Source organism: Macaca thibetana, chromosome 2 (assembly GCF_024542745.1).
Source record: "Macaca thibetana thibetana isolate TM-01 chromosome 2, ASM2454274v1, whole genome shotgun sequence".
Taxonomy (NCBI): Eukaryota; Metazoa; Chordata; class Mammalia; order Primates; family Cercopithecidae; genus Macaca; species Macaca thibetana.
The window spans coordinates 45,004,878-45,030,978 of record NC_065579.1 but is presented as its reverse complement, the minus strand read 5'-3'; the positions used below and the strand labels follow the sequence as shown (position 1 = coordinate 45,030,978).

The window sequence follows — 26,101 nt, the reverse complement described above, 5'->3', positions numbered from 1 at the left end:
ATAATTAGAAAATACTTTGCAGCTCAGTAATCAACTAGCACTTTTAATTATGAATTAAATTGGCCTTAGTTTCAACTTTTGCTTTACATTTTTTTAGTATTCATATTCTTGGCAAATAATTCTTTTTATTCCGACTATTAGGGATGCTGTGCAAGATTTTCTTCATGAAATATATTTTTTACCTGATCATCCAGAATTAAAAAAGATAAAAGCCATTCTCCAGGAATACAGAAAGGTATTTAATTTTTAATTTGTGGTTTAGGAGATCATTAATACAGAATTGTTCCCAAATTCCAATACATTGAATAAAGATCCTTTAGGATCATATCTAGGGATAATATAGTCCTATTCTAATGGCTAATTCCTGGTAAGTAGATAATGCTACCATGAATCCATGACTTTTGGAAGGAAGTTTTAGCATTTAGATTAAAGATGTAACAGCATTAGATAGAACAGAGAGCAAAAAATACAGTTCTTATGCCTTTACTACCTAGACCAAAGTGTCCTTATTGTCCCAAAAAGAAGAGCTACCACAGCGGCATGTCCTAAGAGAAGAAAGGAAAGCTGTGGGGCGATTCTGGTTTTGTTGTGCTACAAACCATGACATAGAAATGTCAGATGTGAATGATTCCTGAGATTTAGAAGGGGAATAATGTATAATTCCAGCATCTTAAATCTTAGCTCTCTAAAATTATGAAGATGTTAGTGGTGATTTCATAGCACTTCTGGGTAGAAAGTGGAATATCTGACCTTGGGTGTCACCTTGGGTAGTGAAAGGAAGTGAATTACTTACATAATCTGTAGACCTGGTTCAAAGCTATTATGTAACCCTCTGTAAATTAAGAGAAACTTATACTTCCTGTCAAGAAGTACTTATCTTAGATAAGTAAGTTCTTACTTAGTTGGGATAAAATTTTTCTCCACGTCTAAAAATTTTACAATGAAATCCCTTTCCCTTAGAATTACTAAAAATGACTTATGCTATATAAAGGAAGGAATGGAAATTTTATTACTTTAAGAAATTGGTTTGGTATAGTTTAATGGTAACTATATAGGGAATTCAGGCCTTTGGAAATGGTTGTTAAAATAGTCGATTAATAAGGTCTATCTCGGCCGGGCGCGGTGGCTCAAGCCTGTAATCCCAGCACTTTGGGAGGCCGAGACGGGTGGATCACGAGGTCAGGAGATGGACACCATCCTGGCTAACACGGTGAAACCCCGTCTCTACTAAAAAATACAAAAAACTAGCCGGGCGAGGTGGCGGGCGTCTGTAGTCCCAGCTACTCGGGAGGCTAAGGCAGGAGAATGGCGTGAACCCGGGAGGCGGAGCTTGCAGTGAGCTGAGATCCGGCCACTGTACTCCAGCCTGGGTGACAGAGCGAGACTCCGTCTCAAAAAAAAGAATTAAAAAAAAAAAAAAATAAGGTCTATCTCTCTGTGCTTTGTATATAGGAGACCTCTGAGAGCACGGATCTTCAAACAACTCTTCAGCTCTCTATGAAGGCCATTCAGCATGAAAATGTCGATGTTCGTATTCATGCTCTTACAAGCTTGAAGGAAACCTTGTATAAAAATCAGGTATGCTAAGATGATATAATTAAAAATGTATAACAAAGAAAGATTGGAGGCTTAAAGAAAAGATGACAGAATGACATTTTTGTTTGTGATTTAGTGAAAGTAATTCACTATGTATGGTGCTGAGAGCAGGTACATTCTGATAAGACTGTATAAAAGAAGAAGAAAATGAAGAATAGGAACTAAGAATTGATGGAGCAAAGAGAAAATCACCAACAGAAAGAGACAGTCATACTCTGAAAATAAGTCCATTTTCATACTCTGAAAATAAGTCATTTTGCAACATTACTGAAAATAAGTCCAGGATGTGGTATATCAGACTGCTGGCTACAGGAAAGATACTTGAAAGTATGCCCAAGGTTTGTAGTCTCTGAAAATTAGTTTCTGGGGAGTAGTAAAAGAAGAGGAGGGGAAAGGCACTGTTCAGAGACTTAGTCATAAACAGAAAGAAGAAAGTAAGAGGGAGAATTTTAAGGGTCCTGCAGTAGTAAAAGAAATGTACAAAATCAGAGATGAACCAAATCCTCCCCCTGCTACCAGAAAAAGAAGAAAAAAAAAGCTATTCATGAAGAAAACTGCACTTCGCTATGCTGACATGGATATTTGTGAAAGAGAAATCCTGAAGCCACTGCAGAATGCTTACTGTTACTGCATATAGCTATTATGGAGGGTTTTCCAGTTTAGAAATTGCACAATATGTGTAGAAAAAAAAATGTATATATGCAAGGTTCCTGTAAGACAAAAATAAAAAATGAAAATAAAGTCTGTGAGTTGATGACAGTTCCTCCTCAAAACCAACCACAACATGGAGGAAAATTGAACTTAGCACTATAATTTGAATTGAATATTTTAAGCATTTTCAGATATAAAAAAAGTTGAATGAAAAAATTAAAAAACAAGAGAAATAAACAAAAACCAAGATGAAACAAGGGTGATTGAACTTAGGAAGGAAATTGAAATGAAGATTAAATTACAAGAACTACAGGGTAGAATGTATTTGACTAAACATTTAGCAAGGGGCATTGAATAAAGGTATAAACAACAACAAAAATTAGAAAAAGGTTTAAAAAGGAGTAAAAAAGATAAAGGAGTAAAAAGAAAAAGTAGTTGAAATGGAAGATTGGCAAAGATTTCACGTGCAAATAATTAGTGTCTCTAAAGAATAAAACCAAAACAAGAGAACAGAATTAATATTTAAAATTATAATCCAAGAAAGCTTTCTGGAAAAAAAGACCTTATCTATATATTGAAAAGACTTGTATCCTGGAGAAAATTGACCTAGGATAATTAACTCTGAGATGTATCCTAGACTTTAATAATAAAAAATCTTCAAAGCTTCCTGGCAAAAGAAATTTTTTCAAAAAATTACTTGCAAGGACAAAAAAAGTAGGTTGGTATCAGAATTCTCTGTAGGAATGTACAGAGTGGGCCTAGAAAATAGCAACATTTTAAAAAAATGTCAAAAAATGTCATAAAGTATGAGTCAAGAAAAAGTCAAGCTGTCTTTAGAGTATTATGGATAAGAACATGGTTTTAAACCTACAAGAATTGAAGTAATATGGTTTTCACAAGTGATCCCTTCCTAAGAGATGTATTAGAGGATGAGCTTCATTAAGTCAAGAGAGAACTGGGGAGACTTTGGCAAAAAGTCTGATGGTTACTGTTTATGTATTTAACAAAATATATTAAGACTAAAACAACAATGGGGCAAGAGTGGGATAATTATGTGTAAATGTTATATTCTAGTAAAGTAGAAATAATGAAATTTTTTTAAATGAGAGAAGGGGGAGAGTAAGGAGTAAGTAAGATAAACTCAGTAATTGTTGCATAAGCAATAACTGGGAGTCAAAATATACCATTCTATACTGGCAAACTAGTTACAGAAAGTCAAATAAGGAAAAAAGGGACTGTAGACATAATAAAAGGTATTGATATATTGGATAGGCTGGGAGCGGTAGCACTGGTAATCCCAGCACGGTGGGAGGCCGAGGCAGGCAGATCACGAGGTCAGGAGTTCGAGACCAGCCTGACCAACATGGTGAAACCCTGTCTCTACTAAAAATACAAAAATTAGCCAGGCATGGTGGCACACCTGTAATCCCAGCTGCTCTGGAGGCTGAGGCAGGAGAATCACTTGAACCGGGGAGGCAGAGGTTGCAGTGAGCTGAGATTGCACCACTGCACTCCAGCCTGGGTGACAGAGCGAGACTCTTTTAAAAAAAAAAAAAAAAATGTGTGTGTGTGTATATATATATATATATGTGTGTGTGTGTGTGTGTGTGTGATAATTCCAGAACAAAAATATAAACTTTCCTCCTTACCCAAATAAATGAAATATATGATTTTTTTTTTTTTTTTGAGACAGAGTCTTGCTCTGTCACCCAGGCTAGAGTGCAGTGGCACAATCTCGGCTCACTGCAAGCTCCGCCTCCTGGGTTCACGCCATTCTCCTGCCTCAGCTTCCCAAGTAGCTGGGACTACAGGTGCCCGCCACCATGCCTGGCTGATTTTTTAAAAATGTTTTTTAGTAGAGAATGGAGTCTCACCATGTTAGCCAGGATGGTCAAAGCTCCTGACCTTGTTATCCACCCGCCTTGGCCTCCCAAAGTGCTGGGATTACAGGCATGAGCCACCGCGTCTGGCCCCAAATAAATGATTTCTTAAACACAAAACAGAATAGAGGGAAGAAAGCACTAATTATAGTATACTATATTATAATTAAATTCACTGTATTATAATAAAAAATCTGACAGAATTGTGGCCAAGCATCTCAGTCGCATTAGTGAGTGTGAACAACCTTAAAAGAAAAAAATTTACAAATTGGCTTACAAAGCAAGAAAAAACTCTCTGCCACATGTAGGATACATACCTAAAATAAAGTGATTCAAAAGGCCAAAAATAAAGGGATAAGCAAAATTATCCAGCTAAGTGGAAAGTATAAATGAAAGCAGGAATTCCAAACAAAATAGAACTGAAGCCGAAAAGCGTTAAATATGACCAAAATGGATACTTTTTAATGCCTGAAGCCATAATTCATAAGGAAGATTTACTAGTTATTAATATGCTCCAAATAATACACCAGCCACCTTGATAAAGCCAAAATAAGAAGCTTAAGAAGATATATATAGAAACTCAATAAGAGGAGACTACCATGCTATTCTCAGTATAAAATAAGTTAGTAGATAAATACATGGAAGATCTAAATAACATAATCAGTAAAGTAGCTATTGTGAATATATGTCAGACATTACACCTTGATAATAGACGCATACTTTATTCTAAAGAGCAGATAGAACTTTCATATTCAAATTGATTATTGTATTAGTTGGCTCTTTGTGTTAGTTTACTAGGGCTGCTGTAACAAAGTACTACAAACCGAATGACTTTAAACAACATAAACAAGTTTATTGTCTCACAGTTCCCATGGCCTAGAAGTTTGAGATGAAGGTATTGGCAGGGTTGGTTCCTTTTGAGAGCTTCTGGTGGTTTGCTGGCAATCTTTGGTATTCCTGAATAAACAAATCCATAGAGATAGAAAGTAGATTACTGGTCGCCTAGGGTTAGGAGGTTTGGCGGAAATGGGGAGTGATTGCTGATGGGTACAGATTCCTTTTGAGATGGTAAAAATGTTCTGAAATTAAACAGAAGTGATGGTTGCACTTGTGATATACTTCAATATACTAAAACTTGTGAATATACTAAAGATCATTCATTTGTATACCTTAAAAGAGTGAATTTTATAGTATGTGAAACAAATACTTCATTAAAACTATTTAAGAAAAGATAGTACAGGAAGAAAATAATAAAAATAAAAGAAATGTAGAGAACAGAAAGCAGTAAAATTAATTAATGAGTAAAAATTCTAGGTCTTTGAAAAAACTAGCAAAACTGGTAAATGTCAAATATGTAAATAATAAACTGTTGAAACATAGAAGATATTTAAAAATCACAAGAGACTCCTTTGTACCCTTTTACACAAATAAATTTGTAAACATTTGTACTTTTCCTGGAATATATAGTGTATCAAAATGGACTCTAGCTAAAATAGAAAGCTTAAAAGATTAGTTTCTGTAGGAGAAATAGAGAATATTATAAAAGAACTTCATCCATAGGAAAGCACCAGGCCCAGATGAGGGGATTTTTTAATCAAATTTTCACAAACTAAATAGTCTCAGTGGTGTTTAAATTGTCCTGGAGTATAGGAGATGAAAGAAAACTTCCACTTTTATAAAAGCAGCAATATATAACAGTGTTCAGTGGACCCAAAAAAGATAGCATGAAACAAAAAATTAAAGATTATCATATTAATATCAGTGCAAAAAATTATAAATGAAATATTATCAAACAAATCAATTTCACATTAAGAAAATACCCCATGCTGGGTGTAGTGGCTCATGCCTGTAATCCCAACACTTTGGAAGGCCAAGGCACATGGATTGCTTGAGGCCAAGGGTTCGAGACCAGCCTGAGCAATATAGCAAGACCCCATCTCTACAAAAAATACAAAAATTAGCCAGGTGTGGTGGCACATGCCTAATGTCCAAGCTACTTGGAGGTTGAGGTGGGAGGATCACCTTGGCCTGGGGAGTTTGAGGCTGCAGTGAGCCAAGATCATGCCACTACATTCCAGCCAGGGCAACAGAGCAAGACCCTGTCTCAAAAAAACAAAACAAAAAAACCAAACCCACAATACCCCATGACCAGTTGCATTTTATTCCAGTATTGCAAAGATAGTTAATACTTAGCAATCCATGAATATAATTCACTATATTAATAGATCTAAAGAGAAAATCATGCTGTTATTTCCATAGATGCTGAATAGACTGACATATTTCATCACCTACTTCGAATGAAAACACTAAAGAAAACAGAAATTGATGAATATTATCTTAATTTATAATATATGTGTATGTATATGTATATGTATGCATGTTTATATATGTACGTATGGGTACGTACCCATACGTACATACATATATACACATACTTAATGGGAAACAAGAAACATTCCCACTGAAAGCAAGGTTTCCTATTACCTGCACTATTTAACATTCACTTGGAGGTATTGGCTAAGGAATTTAGGGAAAAAAAGCAATCAGAGAGATAAGAGTTGGAAAAGATGTAAAACTATCTTTATTTACAGATGATATGCTTATCAGAGACATAAGAATTGGAAAAGATGTAAAACTGTCTCCATTTCTTATGCTAATATACTTCGGAAATTATAGAGAATTACTGATAAAACTAACTCGACCACAGATGAATTCAGTGAAGTAGGGGATATAAAATTAACGTAAAAATTAATAATTTTCATATGACAAGCAGTAACCAGGTAGAAAATTTTCTGGAATACCTCATTTACAATAGCAACAGGAAAACAATATAGTTGAGAATAAACTTAACAAGAAATGCATAAACCAACAAGAGGAAAATTTTTAAATGCTTCTGAAAGACACAAAAGGGTAATAGATTGGACTAAATGGAAACCATCACTGTTTTAGTCTATTTGCTTTGCTATAAAGGAATTATAGTAAATTACCCTGAGGCTGGGTAATTTATTAAAAAGAGGAGGTTTATTTGGCTTATGGTTCTGCAACCTTTACAAGAAGCATGGTGCCAGCATCTGCTTCTGATGATAGTTTCAGCAAGCCTGAGCCTTTACTCGTAGCAGAAGGGAAAGGGGAGTTGGTATATCACATGGTGAGAGAGGGAGCAAGAGAGCGATGGGAAGAGTGCCATGCTCTCAAATAACCAGTTCTCACTTGAACTAATGGAGTCCAGCTGACACCTGAACTAATAGAGAAAGAACTCACTTATTACCACAGGGATGGCACCAAGCCATTCAGGAGGGATCCACCCTTGTGACCCAAACACCTGCCACCAGGTCTCATTTCCAACACTGGGGATCACATTTCAATATGAGATTTGGAGGGGACAGATTTCTAAGCTAGATCAATCCCTTATTGGATAGGTTGACGTTATAATGATTTCAATTCTCCTTAGGTTAATTAATATAATGCAACCCCAATGAATATGTTGCCAAAGTTGTTGTTGTTGTTGTTGTTTTAACTGTAGGAGGTTTATAGTAATGTTGATATGGAAAAATAAAACATGTAAAAATAGCTAGTAAACTCCCCCTGGAAAAAAAGGTTATGAGAATATAGTATCCCAACCAAACATTAATATACTTTGTAGCCACTACAATTATAACAAAGAGGTAATTAGTATATGAATAACCAGACCAGTGGGAAAGAATAGGAGGTCTAGAAATAGACCCAAGTACGTGTGGACATTTAGTGTATGATAAAAAGTAACACTTCTTATCTGAGTTTTACTTTTAACTGATTACCAGGGTGTGTGTGTGTGGCGGGTGTGGGTGTGGGGGGGGGCGATCTTTACAGCTGAATTAATCTGTAATGTTATTTAAGAAATCATCTATTGAAGATTCTGCATAAACTTAAATGTCTTTTTGTTTTTCTTTTGAAACGTATTACTCTAATTTGTATTACTCATTACAGTTCTAACGTGGAGTTTGAGATGCTCCTATGCACTTTACTTTTGCTAGAAAGAATATAATATAAATGAAGTAATTTTAAAGTGATCACACAAGTACAATATCTAAATCTTCACTGTCTTGAGAATAGTTTCTTCTTACTTAACATTTTATTCATTACAGCATCCTGAAGAGATAGCTGAAAAAAGACTATTTGAATTAACATATTTATCATTAGGCTACCTCTTTCTTCCTACCTCTTTTTTTCCATCCTCACAGACCCTTTTTTATATCTTTTTTCCTTCTTTACTAGTTTTTATACACTTTTCAAACTTCTTGTTTTAACTAATAGTTGTTCCTCCTTCACTTATCTACTGAAATATCTGTCCACTGCTTTTAAAAGTTACTGTTTTTTTCTTATTCATTGCTTCTTTGCTGTATAAATATATTTGTTATCGTACATATCATATGATATTTTAGTTATTTGTCTGTTTTCCTTTTAGACTGTGAACTTGTTAAGATTTGTTTTACTGATTTTTTTGTATACTGATAGAATGCACAGTAACTGCTTGTTTAATGGATTAATGATTAAAGACTTTCAGACATTTAATGATTCTAATTGTACAGGACATATTGTGAGCTATGTTATGCGGACTCATCAAAAACTAGCTGGAAAGATTGCAGATACAGAAATTTAATTTTGTCAATATTTATGTTAGATATTCCTTAATATTTTTAAGCTTCCTAGCTCAGGAAAGCATACTAGTTTGTAGAAATTACATATAAATTTTCTTTCTACTTTTATTTTAGGAAAAACTGATAAAGTATGCAACAGACAGTGAAACAGTAGAACCTATTATCTCACAGTTGGTGACAGTGCTTTTGAAAGGTTGCCAAGATGCAAACTCTCAAGCTCGGTTGCTCTGTGGGGAATGTTTAGGGGAATTGGGGGCGATAGACCCAGGTCGATTAGATTTCTCAACAACTGAAACTCAGGGAAAAGATTTTACGTTTGTGGTAAGTAGTGGAAATTTGGAATGACAAAAGAGTTCTCTGTCCTATTGAGGTTTATATATTCCATTTACAAGAACTATTCAGGGTATTCTTAATGACAGCTTCACCTAGAACCAGACAATTAGTTAACCTCTGAGTTTATTTCTTAATACTATTGCAGAAACCTTTAGCCAAAAGCAATAAAGTTTGAACCCCACCCAGGGTGTTATATTCTTATAAATAAAGCTTCCAAATATAATAATGACAATACTTAAAAAGCCTAATCAATTATTTAAATATTACTTTTTAAACATTATTGTTAGTGTTTCCATGGAAAACTAGTTTCCAGGATATTACAATAATAATGTTTTGTAGTCAAATGAGTTTGGGAAATCCATATAGAACAAAATTAAATGTGACTTTTTTTTTTAAAGTGACTTTTTATGTATCTGTGTGCATTGTGAATCTCTGAGAATATATCTCCAAGAGTTATAATATATGAGTATATTAAAATTATTTCTTAGAGTTTCTCAAATGACTCTTGGGCTCTACAGAATGCAATGTAGGAGATGCCATGTATACATTTTGCTTTTTTTTTTTTTTTTTTTTTTTTGAGACAGAGTCTTGCTCTGTCAGCCAGGCTGGAGTACAGTGGCAAGATCTCGGCTTATTTCAAACTCCGCCTCCTGGATTCAAGTGATTGTCCTGCCTCAGCCTCCCGAGTAGCTGGGATTACAAGCGTGCACCACCACGCCTGGCTAATTTTTGTATTTTTAGTAGAGATGGCGTTTCACCATATTGGCCAGTCTGATCTTGCACTCCTGACCTCATGATCCGTCCTCCTTGGCCTCCCAAAGTGCTGGGATTACAGGTGTGAGCCACTGCGCCTGGCCTACATTTTGCTTTTTAAGGGTTAAAAAACCAACAATGCAAATTGTCAGAGATATGCAAAAGTTCAATAATTTTTTGTACACCTTAGAAATAGCCTAAAAAGCTTTACATTTTGGCTTTGTAGCTACAGATTATATTGTAGTCTTAATACCAAACTTAGTTTGAACCTGTCTTTTCCTTTGTCTAAGTTAAATTCACTTAGGCAGTTAAGTTAAATTCACCATGGAAGAAGAAGTACACCTAAGAAAATTTATAGCAGTTATCCTGGAATTTTCTTTTTTTTTTTTTTTCTAATTGAGACTGGAGTAGAAGATTCAAGCTTTGCCTATGGATTATTGATGGAACTAACAAGAGCTTACCTTGCGTATGCTGATAATAGCCGAGCTCAAGATTCAGCTGCCTATGCCATTCAGGTGAGAGTGGATATAGTCATTACTGGCTTTAAATTGTTTAATTCAAATACGTTATAAATTCTATACTCGTGAAACTCCTATTTGTTTTAATTCTCACTTTTATCAAAGTTATACAAGTTCATGATAAACATTTTAGAGTACAGAAGCATACCTCTTAAGCAATTATTATAGGTATAGTTACTTTCAAAATGTTTGTATGTATATACAAATATATACTACTGCCTCAGCTTTGTGACCTAAGTGAGTTACTTAAATTATTCTAGGCATTGAAATAAATGCCCTAAGGATGTTCACAGCTCTAAAACTATAAAATTCTGTTTATTTTTCTTTGTACAAGCATAACCCAGAGATAGTATGGGTTCAGTTCCAGACCACCACAAAAAAGCAAGTATCTCTATAAAGCGAGTTACATGAATTCTTCGGTTTCCCAGTGCATATTAACGTTATGTTTACACTATACTATAGTCCATCAAGTGTGCAATAGCATCATGTCTAAAAACCAGTGTACATGCCTTTATTTAAAAAATACTTTGTTGCTTAAAAATGCTAACCATCATCTGAGCCTTCAGCAAGGCATAATGGTTTTGCTGGTGGAAGATTTTGCCTTAATGTTGATGGTGCTGATTAATTATGGTGGTAGTTGCTGAAGGTTGGGATGGCTGTGGCAATTTCTTAAAAAAATCAGACAACGAAGTTTGCCACATCAATTGCCTTTCATGAAAGGTTTCTCTGTAGCCTGTGATGCCGTTTGATACCATTTTCCCCACAGTAGAACTTCTTTCAAAATTTGAATGAGTCCTCTCAAACCTTGCCACTGCTTAGTCAACTAAGTTTTTGTAATGTTCTAAATCCTTTGTTGTCACTTGAACAGTGTTCACAGCATTTTGAGTGGAACCACAATAGATTCCCTCTCCAGAAACCACTTTCTTTGCTTATAAAAAGCAACTCCTCATCCATTCAAATTTTATCATGAGAAGGCAGTAATTCAGTCCTATCTTCAGGCTCCACTTCTAACTCTAGTTTTCTCGCCGTTTTTATCACCTCTATACTTACTTCCTCCAGTGAAGTTTTGAGCCTCTCAAAGTTATCCAGGAGGGGTTGGAATCAACTTCTTTCAAACTCCTGTTATTGTTGATAGATATTTTGACTTCTCATGAATCATGAATGTTCTTAATGATATCTAGAATAGTGAATTCTTTCCAGAAGGTTTTCAATTTACTGTGCCCAGATCCATCAGAGGAATTACTGTGTGTGGCCTCTATAACCTTATAAAATATATTTCTTTAAGTAATAAAACTTGAAAGTCAAAATTACTCCTTGATCCATGGGCTGCAAAATGGATGTTGTGTTAACAGTCACGAAAACAACATTAATATCCTTGCACAGCTCCATCAGAGCTCCCAGGTGACAGGTACGTTGTCAATGAGCAGTAATATTTGGAAAGGAATCTTTTATTATGACCAGTAGGTCTCAACAGTGAGCTTAAAATATTCAGTAAACCATGCTGTAAACAGATGTGTTATTCAGGCTTTGTCACTGCATTTATAGAGCACAGGCAAAGTAGATTTCACATCGTTTTTAATTTTTAAATTTTTTTTACTTTTATTGTTCTAATTTTCAATTTTTGGGTATATAGTAGACGCATATATTTAGATTTAGCCTAATTCCTAACAGCTCTAGGATGTATGGAATCGTCAATGAGCATTGACTTCAATTTAAAGTCACCGGTTGCATTAGCCCCTAACCAGAGAGTTATTAACCTGTCCTTTGAAGCTTTGAAGCCAGGCATTGACTTCTCTTCTCTAGCTGTGAAAGTCCTGGATAGCATCTTCTTCCAACAGAATAGAATAATTTTAGCTAGATCTTCTGGATAACTTGCTGCAGCTTCTCTATCAATAGTTGCTTCTTCATCTTGTGTTTTTATGTTATAGAGACAGCTTCTTTTCCTTAAACCTCATGAACCAACCTCTGTTTGCCTCAAACTTTTTGTTTTTTTGTTTTTTAAGAAGTGCCCCTTGAATCATATCACTTCAAACTTTTTTTCTGTAGCTTATTCTCCTCTCTCAGATTTCATAGAATTGGAGAGAACTAGGGTTTTTCTTTGGATTAGACTTTGGCTTAAGGGAATGTTGTGACTAGTTTCATCTTTTATCCAGACCACTAAAACTTTATATCAGCAATAAGACTGTTTCTCTTTCTTATATTTGATGTATTCATTGGAGTAACACTTTTAATTTCCTTCAAGAACTTTTTCTTTGCATTTATATTTGGCTGTTTGGTGCAAGACACCTAGCTTTTGGCTTGTCTAGGTTTTTGACATGCCTCCTTTATTAAGCTTAGTCATTTCTAGCTTTTGATTTAAAGTGAGAGATGTGCGATTCCTCCTTTCATATGAATACTTAGAGGCCACTGTAAGGTTATTAATTGGCCTAATTTCAATATTGTTATGTCTTTGGGAATATGAAGTCCCAGGGAGAGGGAGAGGGACGGAACAGCTAGTCAGTGGACTGGTCAGAACACACACGACATTTATCGATTAGGATCACTGTCTTATATGGGCACAGTTTGTGGAGCCCCAAAGCAATTACAACAGTAACATCATAGATCACTGATCACATATCACTATAACAGATATAGTAATAATGAAAAAAGTTTGAAATACTTTGAGAATTACCAACATGTGACAGAGAGACATGAAGTGAGCATATGTTGTTGGAAAATTGGTATTGATAGATTTACTCCATGCATAGTGGCCACAAACCTTCTATTTCTAAAAAAAAAAAAAAAAAAAAAAAAAAAACAAAAACAGACAAGAAAAAACGCAGCATCTGTGAAGCACAAATCAAGCGAAGTGCAGTAAAATGAGTTATGGCTGTGTTTTAATAACTAAAATATGTAGAACATTGATGAAGATAAAGCATTATCTGCTTCATTGTGGACTTACAAATATAAAATATGTATTTGTAGGAGTTGCTTTCTATTTATGACTGTAGAGAGATGGAGACCAATGGCCCAGGTCACCAATTGTGGAGGAGATTTCCTGAGCATGTTCGGGAAATACTAGAACCTCATCTAAATACCAGGTATGCAGGCTTATTTCATGTATTTTCATAAAATTGTTTTTATATAAAAATTAATGTGATTTTTTGGCCAGGCGCGGTGACTCACGCCTATAATCCCAGCACTTTGGGAGGCAGAGGCGGGCAGATCACAAGGTCAGGAGTTCAAGATCAGCCTGAGCAACATGGTGAAACCGCATCTCTACTAAAAATACAAAAATTAGCTGGGTGTGGTGGCGCACACCTGTAATCCCAGCTACTTGGAAGGCTGGGGCAGGAGACTCACATGAACCCAGGAGGCAGAGGTTGCAGTGAGCCGAGATCATGCCATTGCATTCCAGCCTGGGCGACAGAGTGAGACTTTGTCTTGGGGAAAAAAAAAAAAATTCGATTTTTGATACAGTTTTTTAACATTAAAAGTATTTTGATATCTCTTTATATGTATTTTTCACTATGATTTATGCTTATAATTTGTCTAGATGAGAAGTGCAGTCTGCTCATTGGGTTAAATTCTACAACTTTAAATATTCAGATAAATTTATTAAAGTTAAAAGGATTGATTTTTAAAAGTTCAACGGTCGGTAGTAAATTGAAAGAATGTACTTTAAGCTGAATGTGAGTTGAATTCTTTGATAGGTATAATTAATACAGAAATTTAAAGTTTAAAGCTAGTCAGAAAGCCTTTAAAAAGCCCAATTAAAGATTTTCATTACTGCCGGTTTCTCCTCATGAATATATTTTCGCCCTCTACTTTTAAAAAAGTGTATTTAATCTCTTAAAAAATTTAAATGACTTTGTTAGGACTGATGAAATACGCAAGATGACATGCAAATTCATGAAGCATTTTATGTTTTTTAAAAATCCATACAATTATAAATTATTTCTATTTAGAAACTGTACTTTTTGGTACCCTAGGTACCCATGCATATTAGATACTTGACTTTGGACAAATAACTTCTTTGAACCTTAGACAGTGCCTAGACTTATCCTAAAATTCTTTATAAAAGCCCCGAGGTATGCATATTTATTTCCTAGATAATTTTTTATACCTAGAAATCTTTTAAACATCATTTTATGTTGTATGACTAGCATTATTAAAGAAGTGACTAGCATTATTATTATTAGCCTTATTAAGGAAGAATTATTACTGTTATTATTATTTTTGAGACATAGTCTCACTCTGTTGCCCAGGCTGGAGTGCAGTGATGCGGTATCAGCTCACTGCAGCCTCTGCCTCCTGGATTCAAGCAATTCTCCTGCCTCAGCCTCCCAAGTAGCTTGGATTACAGGCATGTGCCACCATGCCTGGCTACTTTTTGTATTTTTATTAGAGATGGCGTTTCATCATGTTGGCCAGGCTGGTCTCCTGGCCTCAAGTGATCTGCCTACCTGGGCTTCCCAAAGCGCTGGGATTACAGGCCTGAGCCACTGCACCCGGCCACTATTAGCGTTATTTAAAAAGTAAAGTAAAAGACTAAAGTTAAAATTTGGATTTTTGTTTTTGAGGACTCTATACTTCCCCCATTTTCTTAGTCTGTGTTTTGTATAGCACCTGTAGAGGTCAAAACATTTCTGTAATCTATTGGAAGGTTTATGGCCTTTAGAGTCACACAGGCTTAGGTTTGAATGTTGGCTTTGCATTTGCTAGCTCTGAAGTCTTGGGCAAGTTATTTAACATTTCCGGGTTTTAATTTTTTAATTTTGAAAACATGGATAATTTTACCCACTTTGTATGGTTATTGTTAGGAATAAAGGAGATAATATTAAAAAGTACTTAGCAAGTTTTTGGGGGGAGAATTTGTGAGGTTGGCTATCATCTGCTTCATAAGAAGTAGAAGCCAACGTTTCTGCCTACTTGTTTTCTTTTTTTCGTAGGAAGCAACTTTTAAGTGGTCGCTTAAAAGTGTGATCTTAACAAAGCAATGAAAATTCTTTTGTTCTTTAGCTTTTATACCTGAGCAGTTAGAATAACCTCTTGAATGATTCCTCAATGATAGAAGTTAGGAGATTCACCTGGTTGGGATCTGCCTGTTGAAACTGGAGCCACATAAAAGAGGTTGATAGAGCGCATTTTCAGTAGCGTTGATTCCCTTTTGTATGAAACACTAAAATACCAGGTTAGCCTGTGGCTCAATTTTATAGCTTGGACTGCTTGATATTTACTCCAGAGGACCTAGGGAAATACAGAATTTCTTAAAAGCATATTCATATTCATATTTTTGCTAGCTTTATACTCCCTACTTTATGTTTTTTTTTTTTTCCTTTAATTCGGGCTCTTTATATGTAATCACTAAATCTGGATTAAAGGATGACTATATTTGGGAGATTGAAATTTAGAACCAGACAGAACAACTGCAGTTCAAAATTGCCGTAGAAATAACTTTAGGAGAAAACATTAGGATGTGACTAGGCAGAACCTGGCTTGTATCCCAGTATCAGTAGTTTTCTAGCTAAGTTTACTATAATTTTGATAAAAATCATCTAGAGAACTATACTCGTGATAATTCAAAATAGGGATTTGAATTTTTTTTCCTGGTTTAGTGTGATGGTTAACTGAGAGATTATTGGATTTTTCAACTGTTAGAAACTTGGAATACAGTGAAATTTTATATACATATAAAATTTGGGTATAAAACTTTGGGTATAGGCATTTATTTGTTATTTCCGAAGCTTTTATTGGTGATTTGAAAGAAACCCATGCCACTCAAAAAATCCTACACACGGGTAGCTGTAAGATGAGAGCGCTGTGAACGTGTTTAAATGTTAATGCTGAGGAGCAAATAGAAAGGGCCATGTTGAAGTAATGTGAGAGAGAAGTGATAGTTGGTATAGTAAGGACCCCAAGGAGCATCTAGAATGGGAGAGCCATGGCCTTTACAGGGAATTAGAAGGAATAAGATCTCTCTCTCTTTTTTTTTTTTTTTGCAATAGGGAAAGATAAAATAATGGATGGAACGCAGCTAAGTTTACAGATTTCATTGCGGGAAGCAATGATTTTGTTTTTACTCCAAAGTAGGAGGTATAAGAGATGACCTCATTGGCTGAAAGTGGCAATGGAATTTGGTGTAGGTAACTTTAGGAGGGTGGTGATGGTTTGAAATAATCACTGGAAAACAGAAGAGAGCCATAATGAAAACTTAGAAGGAATTCTGTAACTTTAGCGGCCCACTGACATTGAAGACTAAGAATACATAGTAGTACTAATCTTATAAGTGGGTTAGTGATATTCCTGTATCGATGCAGTGGCCTGAGTATCATTTCAGTAAAGGCCAATATTTAGACTGATTCAAGGTTGGGAGGTTAGCAGATGAATACTGCTGGAAAAGACAGTGTGGCAATGGAGTGGGTAGATGATATTACCAAGAGAATGCTAGAAATGAAGGACCATACAGACTAAGATGGTTGTGGAAAGAGGCAAAGAGACGGGGGTATCATAGATCAGGAGAGCTTAGCAGGGTCACGGAACAGAAGATCTCAACAAGAGAGAATGGATGTGCTGGAATAACTGGGTGAAAAAACTAGAAATTTAGGAAACTATGACTATACAATGAGATGTCTAAATAATTGATTTTGAAGTGAAGAAATTCTTTGAATTAGCATGGGAGCCCTGATAATTCCTGAGCCTGATAAGTAGAGGAGAAAGTCATTGGAAAGTTCTGAGCTTGATTAAGTGTTCCAGCTAGACACTGAAGTCACCCAGGATGATAACACCACTGGGGAAGAAAGAAAACCCTGAGCAATGTTCTAAAGTTATCAGTGAGTTTGGTAATCAGTGAGTTGAGTAGTTGCCCATAATGAGGAGTAGAAAATAGTAGTATACCTGGGTGGCTTGAACTTCAAAGGAACAGATTTTTCTTATACAAGAATAAAGTTGGAAGGATCTGAGGAAGACGAGGGGGCAGACTCGAATCCTTAAAAGTACTTTAGATGTGCAAGAATGATCTACCTCACCCCTAAGAAGGATGCTGGAAAAAGGTAAGCAGATTGCAGTAAAGGCAAGGCAGTACTACAGTAGTCACTGAAGAAGTTGCTGTAATTTACTAAAATTCTATACAGGTGGATTTATCATTTTAATAAACAAATTTTCAAAATTACAGATACAAGAGTTCTCAGAAGTCAACCGATTGGTCTGGAGTAAAGAAGCCAATTTACTTAAGTAAATTGGGTAGTAACTTTGCAGAATGGTCAGCATCTTGGGCAGGTTATCTTATAACAAAGGTAAGAAACCCTGTTCATTTTGTTCACTGAACAGAAATTTTAAAGGAAACCAGAACATCTATCTGCATAGTACACACAATAGTCATTGAAGTATTTGTGCTGATAATCATAGAAATTTTTGAAGAAAATGTTTACTAATAGAGAATAATTTCTCTGTAGCTACTAATAATAGTTTCTGAGTGAAAAGTAATTGTTTCACCAAGAAAATTACTATGGTCTTAATGTGTGTGCAAAATTGCATTATGTTTGTTCCTTTTATATTGTAAAATAATACTGTGTAAAAGGATGTAAATGCTATGTCAGAGTTTTTTACATAATAAAAAGACATTCAATAAAGAGATATATTATACTCTAATGGCATTTCTAAAAGAAGTTATATTATCTGAACTTTCTCTAAAATAAAAGTAAGGATTTTTTAAATGAATTTTCATGGAAAAACAGGTGTATTTCTATTTCCTTAATGAGAAATTTTTACATGCTGGATAGACAAAAGGTACTCTTTGTTCCAAGAAAATGTTTACAGTATATTTAAAATTTATAATTTTTGTTTTTAATTCACATTTCTTTTTTTTTCTTTTTTTTTTTGAGACTTAGTTTTGCTCTTGCCCCCAGACTGGAGTGCAGTGGTACGATCTCGGCTCACTGCAGTCTCAGTCTCCCAGGTTCAAGTGATTCTCCCGCCTCAGCCTCCTGAGTAGCTGGAATTATAGGCATGAGCCACCACTCCCGGCTAATCTTTGTTTTTTTTGTTGTTGTTGTTGAGAGGGAGTCTCACTCTGTCGCCTAGGCTGGAGCGCAGTGGAGTGATCTCCGCACACTGCAAGCTCCGCCTCCCGGGTTCATGCCATACTCCTGCCTCAGCCTCCCAGGTAGCTGGGATTACAGGTGCCCGCCACCACGCCTGGCTAATTTTTTGTATTTTTTTTAGTAGACACGGGGTTTCACCGTGTTAGCTAGGATGGTCTCGATATTCTGACCTCAGGTGATCTGCCCGCCTCTGCCTCACAAAGTACTGGGATTACAGGCGTAAGCCACCGTGCCCCGCCTTTAATTAACATTTCTGTTAGTGTTTTAAAATATCATTATACTAATTTTAGTTGGTAACTTCAAGACATTTTCTTTTTTTGGAGGGGGGAACGGAATTTTGCTGTGTCACCAGGCTCAAGTGCAGTGGCACAATCTTGGCTCACTGAAACCTCTGCCTCCCGGGTTTAAGTGATTATCCTGCCTCAGCCTCCCGAGTAGCTGGAACTACAGGCAACCGCCACCACACCAGCTAATTTTTTTTTTTTTTGTATTTTTAGTAGAGACGGGGTTTCACCATGTTGGCCAGGATGGTCTGGATTTCTTGACCTCGTGGTCCACCCGCCTTGGCCTCCCAAATTGCTGGGATTACAGGCATGAGCCACCGTGCCCGGCTGACATTTTCTTTTTTTTTAATGAATATACTGAAAATATAATGTGTGAAATGTGGAATACTGTTAACTATTTTCAGCTGTGGAATATTTTGAGTTTTTTTTTTTGTTTTTTGGCTTTGTATTTGAAGAAAAAATCTCTTTAAAATTTTATGAGTTCCACAGTGTTAGCAAATCAAAAGTTAAGTCATAACAAAATTTGACTTCAACCCCAAATAATTTAATTAAAAATTAATTAAATTTTTTTAAAATTTGGAAATGAATACTTGCCCTTGATAAATTATCTCGCATGCTAGTTTTTGACATTTAATCAATAGATTAAAGTGTGTTACTGTCTCTACACATTTTGAGTTTACAGGTTCGGCATGATCTTGCCAGTAAAATTTTCACCTGCTGTAGCATTATGATGAAGCATGATTTCAAAGTGACCATCTATCTTCTTCCACATATTCTGGTGTATGTCTTACTGGGTTGTAATCAAGAAGATCAGCAGGAGGTAAGATAAATCATCTTACTTGGTTTTTGAACATGTGAAACTTATTTTCTCCAATGTTATTCGTATTAGAAAGACTACCTATTAGTAGGAAATGTAGATCTATGTATGGCTATGTATGTTCATTTACATATCTTTGCCTATTTGGTGTGTGTATCCTTTTAATTGATAGACGTTCTATGTATATTCTAGCTACCAATTTGTTGCCAGTCGTATTTTCAAAAATTATTCCAACTTAGTCATTTTCTTTCTAACCTTTTCACCTTTTGCCACGCAGAAATTTTAAATGTAAATGCAAAATTTATACATCTTTTATAGATTATTAATTTTAAGCCTTTTATGTGATGCCTTTTCTTATGTCATGAACTTATTTGCTATATTTTCTTTTAATTCTTCTGTTTTTATATTGTCTTCAATTACTCTGAAATTAATTTTGCATATAGTGTGAGATATTACTGAAAGATTTTTTCACTATTAACAAAGTTTCATTATCATTTGTTGAATAATCTAGAATATTTTCAATTTTTTAAAATTTTCTTTAGTCTTTAGCATATTTTCTTTTTAGACTAATATTTGGATAGATTTAATTATAGATAAGAACAATAATGTATTATTGATCAATTGTGCTTTCTTTTTCTTTTTTTGAGACAGAGTCTCCCTGTGTTGCCCAAGTTGGGGTGCAGTGGTGCTCTCGGCTCTCTGCAACCTCCACCTCCCAGGTTCAAGTGATTCTCCTGCCTCAGCCTTCTGAGTAGCTGGGATTACACACATGTGCCACCATGCCTGGCTAATTTTTTTGTATTTTTAGTATAGACAGAGTTTCACCATGTTGACCAGGCTGGTCTTGACCTCAGGCGATTGGTCTGTCTCAGCCTCCCAAAGTCATGGGATTACAGGTGTGAGCCAACATGCCTGGCCAACTGCGTTTTTTCTTTTGAAAATTTTTGCCTTAGAATGGTTAGCTTTATATGTCATATAATTGTTAAATGGTATTATATAGATATTATTATTAACTATAAAATGGTTCTCATAGGTTTATGCAGAAATTATGGCAGTTCTAAAGCATGACGATCAGCATACCATAAATACCCAAGACATTGCATCTGATCTGTGTCAACTCAGTACACAGACTGTGTTCTCCATGCTTGACCATCTCACCCAGTGGGCAAGGCACAAATTTCAGGCACTGAAAGCTGAGAAATGTCCACACAGTAAATCAAACAGAAATAAGGTAGACTCATTGGGTGAGTTATCACTTCTGTTTATTTTCTTTTTTTTTTTTAAGCTATTCACCAATTAACTCTTCCCTTTATCAGTTCCATAATTTAAGCGCTAGCTTAAAAAATACCTTGTTTTGTCTTTGTTGTTGTTGTTATTGTTGTTGTTGTTTTGGAGACGGAGTTTCCCTCTTGTTGCCCAGGCTGGAGTGCAGTGGTGTGTGACCTTGGCTCACTGCAATCTCTGCCTCCTGGGTTCGAGCAATTCTGCTGCCTCAGCCTCCCAAGTAGCTGGGATTACAGGTGCCCACCACCATGCCCAGCTAATTTTTTTGTGTATTTTTAGAAGAGACAGGGTTTCGCCATATTGGCCAGACTGGTCTCGAACTCCTGACCTCAGGTGATCCATCTGTTGGCCTCCCAAAGTGCTGGGATTATACAGGCGTGAGCCACCGCACCCAGCCGTTTTGTGTATTTTTAAAATGGGTGATAGTGTGGCCTTTTCACTGAGAAGAAACAGTGAATTTATAGTCAAAAGACCTTTCTCTCTTCTTAGTTGGACAAGACACATACTTATTTTTTCTTTGTATAAAATGGGGTTAATATTTTTATTTATTAATTTTTTTTGAGATGGAGGCTTGCTCTGTTGCCCAGGCAGAAGTGCAGTGGCAGGATGTTGGCTCACTGCAACCTCCACCTCCTGGGTTCAAGCAATTCTCCTGCCTCAGCTTTGTGAGTAGCTGGGATTACAGGTGTGTGCCACCATGCCCGGCTAATTTTTGTATTTTTAGTAGACAGTGTTTCACCATATTGGCCAGGCTGGTCTCCAACTCCTGGCCTCAAGTGATCCACCCACCTCAGCCTCCCAAAGTGCTGAGATTACAGGCGTGAGCCACCACACCTGGCCAAAATGGGGTTAATATTATCTCCCTTAGGAGATTGTTTTGAGGAATAAATGAGGTGATGAAATTATAAAGTGTGAAATAAATGAGATGATAATATTGTTATTAACCTAATCCTCCATGTTAACATATTATATGTTCCCTCAGTTTGTGTGTGTGTGTGTGTGTTTGTGTGTGTGTGTGTGTGTGTGTGTTTGTGTGTGTGTGTGTACTCTGGTCTTTGTCATTCTTCACTTGGAAAATATTCTTTGTAATCTTTTTCACATTTAAGTTTTACATTTCAAGGGAGATTTTAATTTTATTTATTTCATGGCCTAAAGAGAAGCTATTTTTGTTTATTTTTCTTGTCTGTAGTAGTGTTTGGTATCTAGCCAGCTGTCCAGATATGCTTATATGCATTACTACACTACACCCTGCTATATCTTACCTTGCACTTTTTTTTCCTGTGATATTACAACTTTCACTAAGAAGAATCTTGATTTAAAAATGACACCTGCTAATTTGTTCCTATGGTATGAGCATTGATGAGAATTATATTCATCACACACTAATAGATATTCTTACTTTCTTTGAACCTTTTTTTTTCATTCTTGCAATAAGTGGATGGTTATAATCTGGCCTTATACCTCAGCTGTTCTCACGGACATCAAGTGTTTTTCCTGCAGGCTTTCAGGCTAATTGAAAAACTGACTATCTAACAATCCTTTAAGAGGCCTTCCCCTTCCATAATTCTCAATTTGTGAGCCTCTCCCTCTTGTTGTTCTGTTGAAGCAGATACATTCCTGTTATTAAGCAAAACAGTTTATCATTTTTCTAAAATTTTCTGGACTTGCCAATAATTACCTGCTTGGGGAATGTTTTTGTCTGGAATCTGGCTATTAATATATTTTTATATTTAACAATTAAATGTTTATTTTTAATGTTTTTTTTTTTGAGACCAAGCCTCTCTCTGTTGCCCAGACTGGAGTGCAGTGGCGTGATCTTGGCTCACTGCAGCTTCCACCTTCTGGATTCAAGTGATTCTTATGCCTCATGCCCAGCTAATTTTTTGTACTTTTAGTAGAGACAGGGTTTCACCATGTTGGCCAGGCTGGTCTCTAACTCCTGGGCTCAAGCAGTCCATCTGCCTCGATCTCCCAAAGTGTTGGAATTACAGGCATGAGCCAGCACAACCGGCCTGTTTGGTTTTATTTCTGCATGTCAAAATGGTACTGTAAAACCAAACACTCTATTATCACCATTTTCAGTGACAGTAGCTTTTTTGTGTGTGTGTGTGAGACAGAGTCTTACTCTGTAGCCCAAGCTGGATGGAGTGCAGTGGCACGATCTTGGCTCACTGCAACCTGCACCTCCAAGTCTCAAGTGATTCTTGTGCCTCAGCCTCCCGAGTAGCTGGGACTACAGGCACACGCCATCATACTCAACTAACTTTTTGTATTTTAGTGGAGACAGGGTTTCACCACATTGCCCGGAGTGGTCTCAAGCTCCTGAGCTCAGGCAATGCTTCGGCCTCCCAAAGTGCTGGGATTACAGGTGTGAGCCACTGCGCCTGGCCAAAATTCTAGCTTTTAAGAATAACATTTGTAATGGTTGAAAAGTACAATACCTTTAACATTTCTTTAACATTTTTGTAGAGACCCCTATCTCTACAAAAAATACAAAAATTAGTTGGGTGTGGTTGGTATGTGCCTGTAGTCCCAGGTTACTCGCAAGGCTGAAGTGTGGGGATCGCTTGACCCTGTGAGGTTGAGGCTACGGTGAGACAAGATCACACCACTACACTCCAGCCTGGGCAGCAGAGCAAGACCCTGTCTCCAGGAAAAAAAAAAAAAAAATCATAATTTGAAATCCTCTGCAAATTTTGATGGAAATAAGGACCTTATTTTAAATATAATCTGTTTAGAATATACTACCTTAGGCCAGGCACAGTAGCTCACATCTGTAATCCTAGCACTTTGGGAGGCTGAGGCAGGAGGATCACTTGAGTTCAGGGGTTCAAGATCAACCTGTGCAACATAATGAGACCTCATCTTTGCAAAAAATACAAAACTTAGCCAGGCATGGTGGCACATGCCTGTGGTCCCAGGTACTCGGGAGGCTGAGGCAGGATCTGCTTAAGCCCAGGAGGTGAAGGCGGCAGTGAACTATGATCATGCCACTGCACTGCAGCCTACGTGACAGAGTGAGATGAAAATAAATTTTTTAAAGTAAATAAATAAAAAATAAAATATACTACCTTAATTTAAATTTTGAAGAAATTGGTTTCTGTTTTCTCCATGCTGTTATGAATCATTAAAATTTAGAAGTTTTAAATAACAATTTATAAACTAGACTGTCCTCATTTAGAAGTTTTTAATTTTTGTCTTTTTGTACACTCTTGAAAAATTATCCTAAAGTACTTGTGGTTTTACTTTGAAGGCAATTTTACTTTCAATTTCTATTTTAATTGGTGATACTGTACATTTGGCAACCAATAAAAAATAGGTGAAGAAAAAGAATTCTAAACTTTAAAAAAAGTTATTCCATAGTTCTGTACTTTCCCAACAAAATAGCTACATTTAATCATTTTTTATAGTCATCAAAAAATAACTAATCTAGTATCTTTTGTATCATTATATCTTTTCAAAACGTAATAATAGATTGATATTTAATCCTCACCAACAACATTGTAAGGAAGGCAAGACAGATACTAACGTTTTCCTTTTATAGGTAAAGAAATAGAGGCTCAATAAATTAAATGATTATCCAAAGAAAGGTAAGTTATAATGGCAGAGTTGGAGCAAGACTCTCTGAATAATTGTTCTGTTGTTAGTTACATTCTAAATATATCCTAATACATTCAGCTTAATTTGTTTAGTGAAATAAATTGAACTTACTTAACTGACACTTTTAAAGTTTTATCTTAAAAGTCTTTAATTACTCCACTTCTTTTTTTATGATCTAGTATCTACTGTGGATTATGAAGACTATCAGAGTGTAACTCGTTTTCTAGACCTCATACCCCAGGATACTCTGGCAGTAGCTTCCTTTCGCTCCAAAGCATACACACGAGCTGTAATGCACTTTGAATCATTTATTACAGAAAAGAAGCAAAATATTCAGGAACATCTTGGATTTTTACAGGTCTGAAGTTAATGTAGTGAATTTAATAATCAAAATTAATGTAGCCAGTCTTTTATGTTTGTGTTGTTCATTTTATTGAATGTTTTAGATGCTATGCTTCGAAGCTTATAGATTAATGGGGAGAGATAAACATCGATTTGGTATAATATTTTAAGTATGGTAACATACATGTACCCCGAGGAAGGACACATAACTCATCCATGTGGAATAGGGTGGGAGATGGAAGTGGATGAGCCAAGAGGTCAGGAATGGCTTCTTGGAGATGGTGTCTTAAAAAATGAGCAGTATAGGGAGGTAAGACATTATAAGCAGAGGCACCTCTGTGGAGTGTTTGAAAAAAGCATGGTATATGCCAAAGAGTAAAGTGTCGGTTTGGAATGGCAGAGGAAAGATCACAAATAATAGAGGACTTTTTAAGTTGCCCAAACTTCTTGGAGGGTGTGAACTAGGGAAGTGTTATGATCACAATGGGATTTTAGCTAAATGCCTGTGGCAGTTATGGAGGAGGAGTTTGGAAGGGCTACGATTCAAGGAATTACTCTTCTCCTTGTGAGAGTTGTGGTCCTGAATTTGGGAGTGAGTGAGTGGGGGGAAGTGTTGGTTATGTCGGGTATCAGGCATGAAAATGCTGGTGAAATAATGATTTAGGCAATGTTATGATTGTGTAGGGAAGAAAAGAAAGTAAGAGCAGGTGAGGCGAATACAGTGGAATTAAATAAGAGCTTAAGATTGGTGGGCTTTTCAAATCAAAAAGCCAAGTGTGATAAAAGAACTAGAAAATTAGTAACTTGCAGTCTTAAGATGAATATTAGCCCTGTCCTATCTTTGTGTTCCTCCTTGTCCAGCTTTAAGTCTATGGTTCATGGTTAAAATTACTCCCTTAGAGTGATGCTCAACTTCTTGTCTTTTTCCCACTGCGTTGTACTCCCTTTGTAAAACTCCAACCATATAAGCAGCTGGAGAAAAATTACACAGTGGGTGTTATAACTGGTTTCAGTTTAAGTTCATGATCTGAAACATCTTTAAAACTGCAGGACTCTAACATTACCTTCAGGCCTGCAGTGTTTCTCTAGTAAGGCTACTTTCCCACTTGTCAAGTTGACTATCTCTTACCTTCATTTTGTTTCCCTGCTTCCAGCTCACGATCTTGCTTCATCATTCATTCAGAAAAATCTGCAAATGCACAGCATCTGCACCATATTCTTTTTCTTCCCTTCTGTTATTTTGTTTATTTATTTATTTTGAGATGGGGTCTTGCTCTGTCACCTAGGCTGGAGTACAGTGGCACGATGTCAGCTCACTACAACCT

The 26,101-nt window shown here is 36.1% G+C and overlaps 1 protein-coding gene across 3 annotated transcripts in view; it reads left to right on the top strand.

Moving 5' to 3' along the window:
- ATR (ATR serine/threonine kinase) overlaps positions 1-26,101 on the top strand; it is a 121,206-nt gene that overhangs the window by 44,248 nt on the left and 50,857 nt on the right. For 2 of the 3 annotated variants that reach the window (XM_050778101.1, XM_050778104.1), the window contains 9 exons: positions 142-235; positions 1,453-1,578; positions 8,879-9,085; positions 10,252-10,365; positions 13,333-13,448; positions 17,522-17,642; positions 19,416-19,553; positions 20,584-20,794; positions 24,614-24,792. In XM_050778101.1, coding sequence (XP_050634058.1) covers positions 142-235; positions 1,453-1,578; positions 8,879-9,085; positions 10,252-10,365; positions 13,333-13,448; positions 17,522-17,642; positions 19,416-19,553; positions 20,584-20,794; positions 24,614-24,792 — 1,306 coding nt within the window. The remainder of the gene's footprint in view (positions 1-141; positions 236-1,452; positions 1,579-8,878; positions 9,086-10,251; positions 10,366-13,332; positions 13,449-17,521; positions 17,643-19,415; positions 19,554-20,583; positions 20,795-24,613; positions 24,793-26,101) is intronic. The other variant, XM_050778103.1, reaches the window with a different exon arrangement.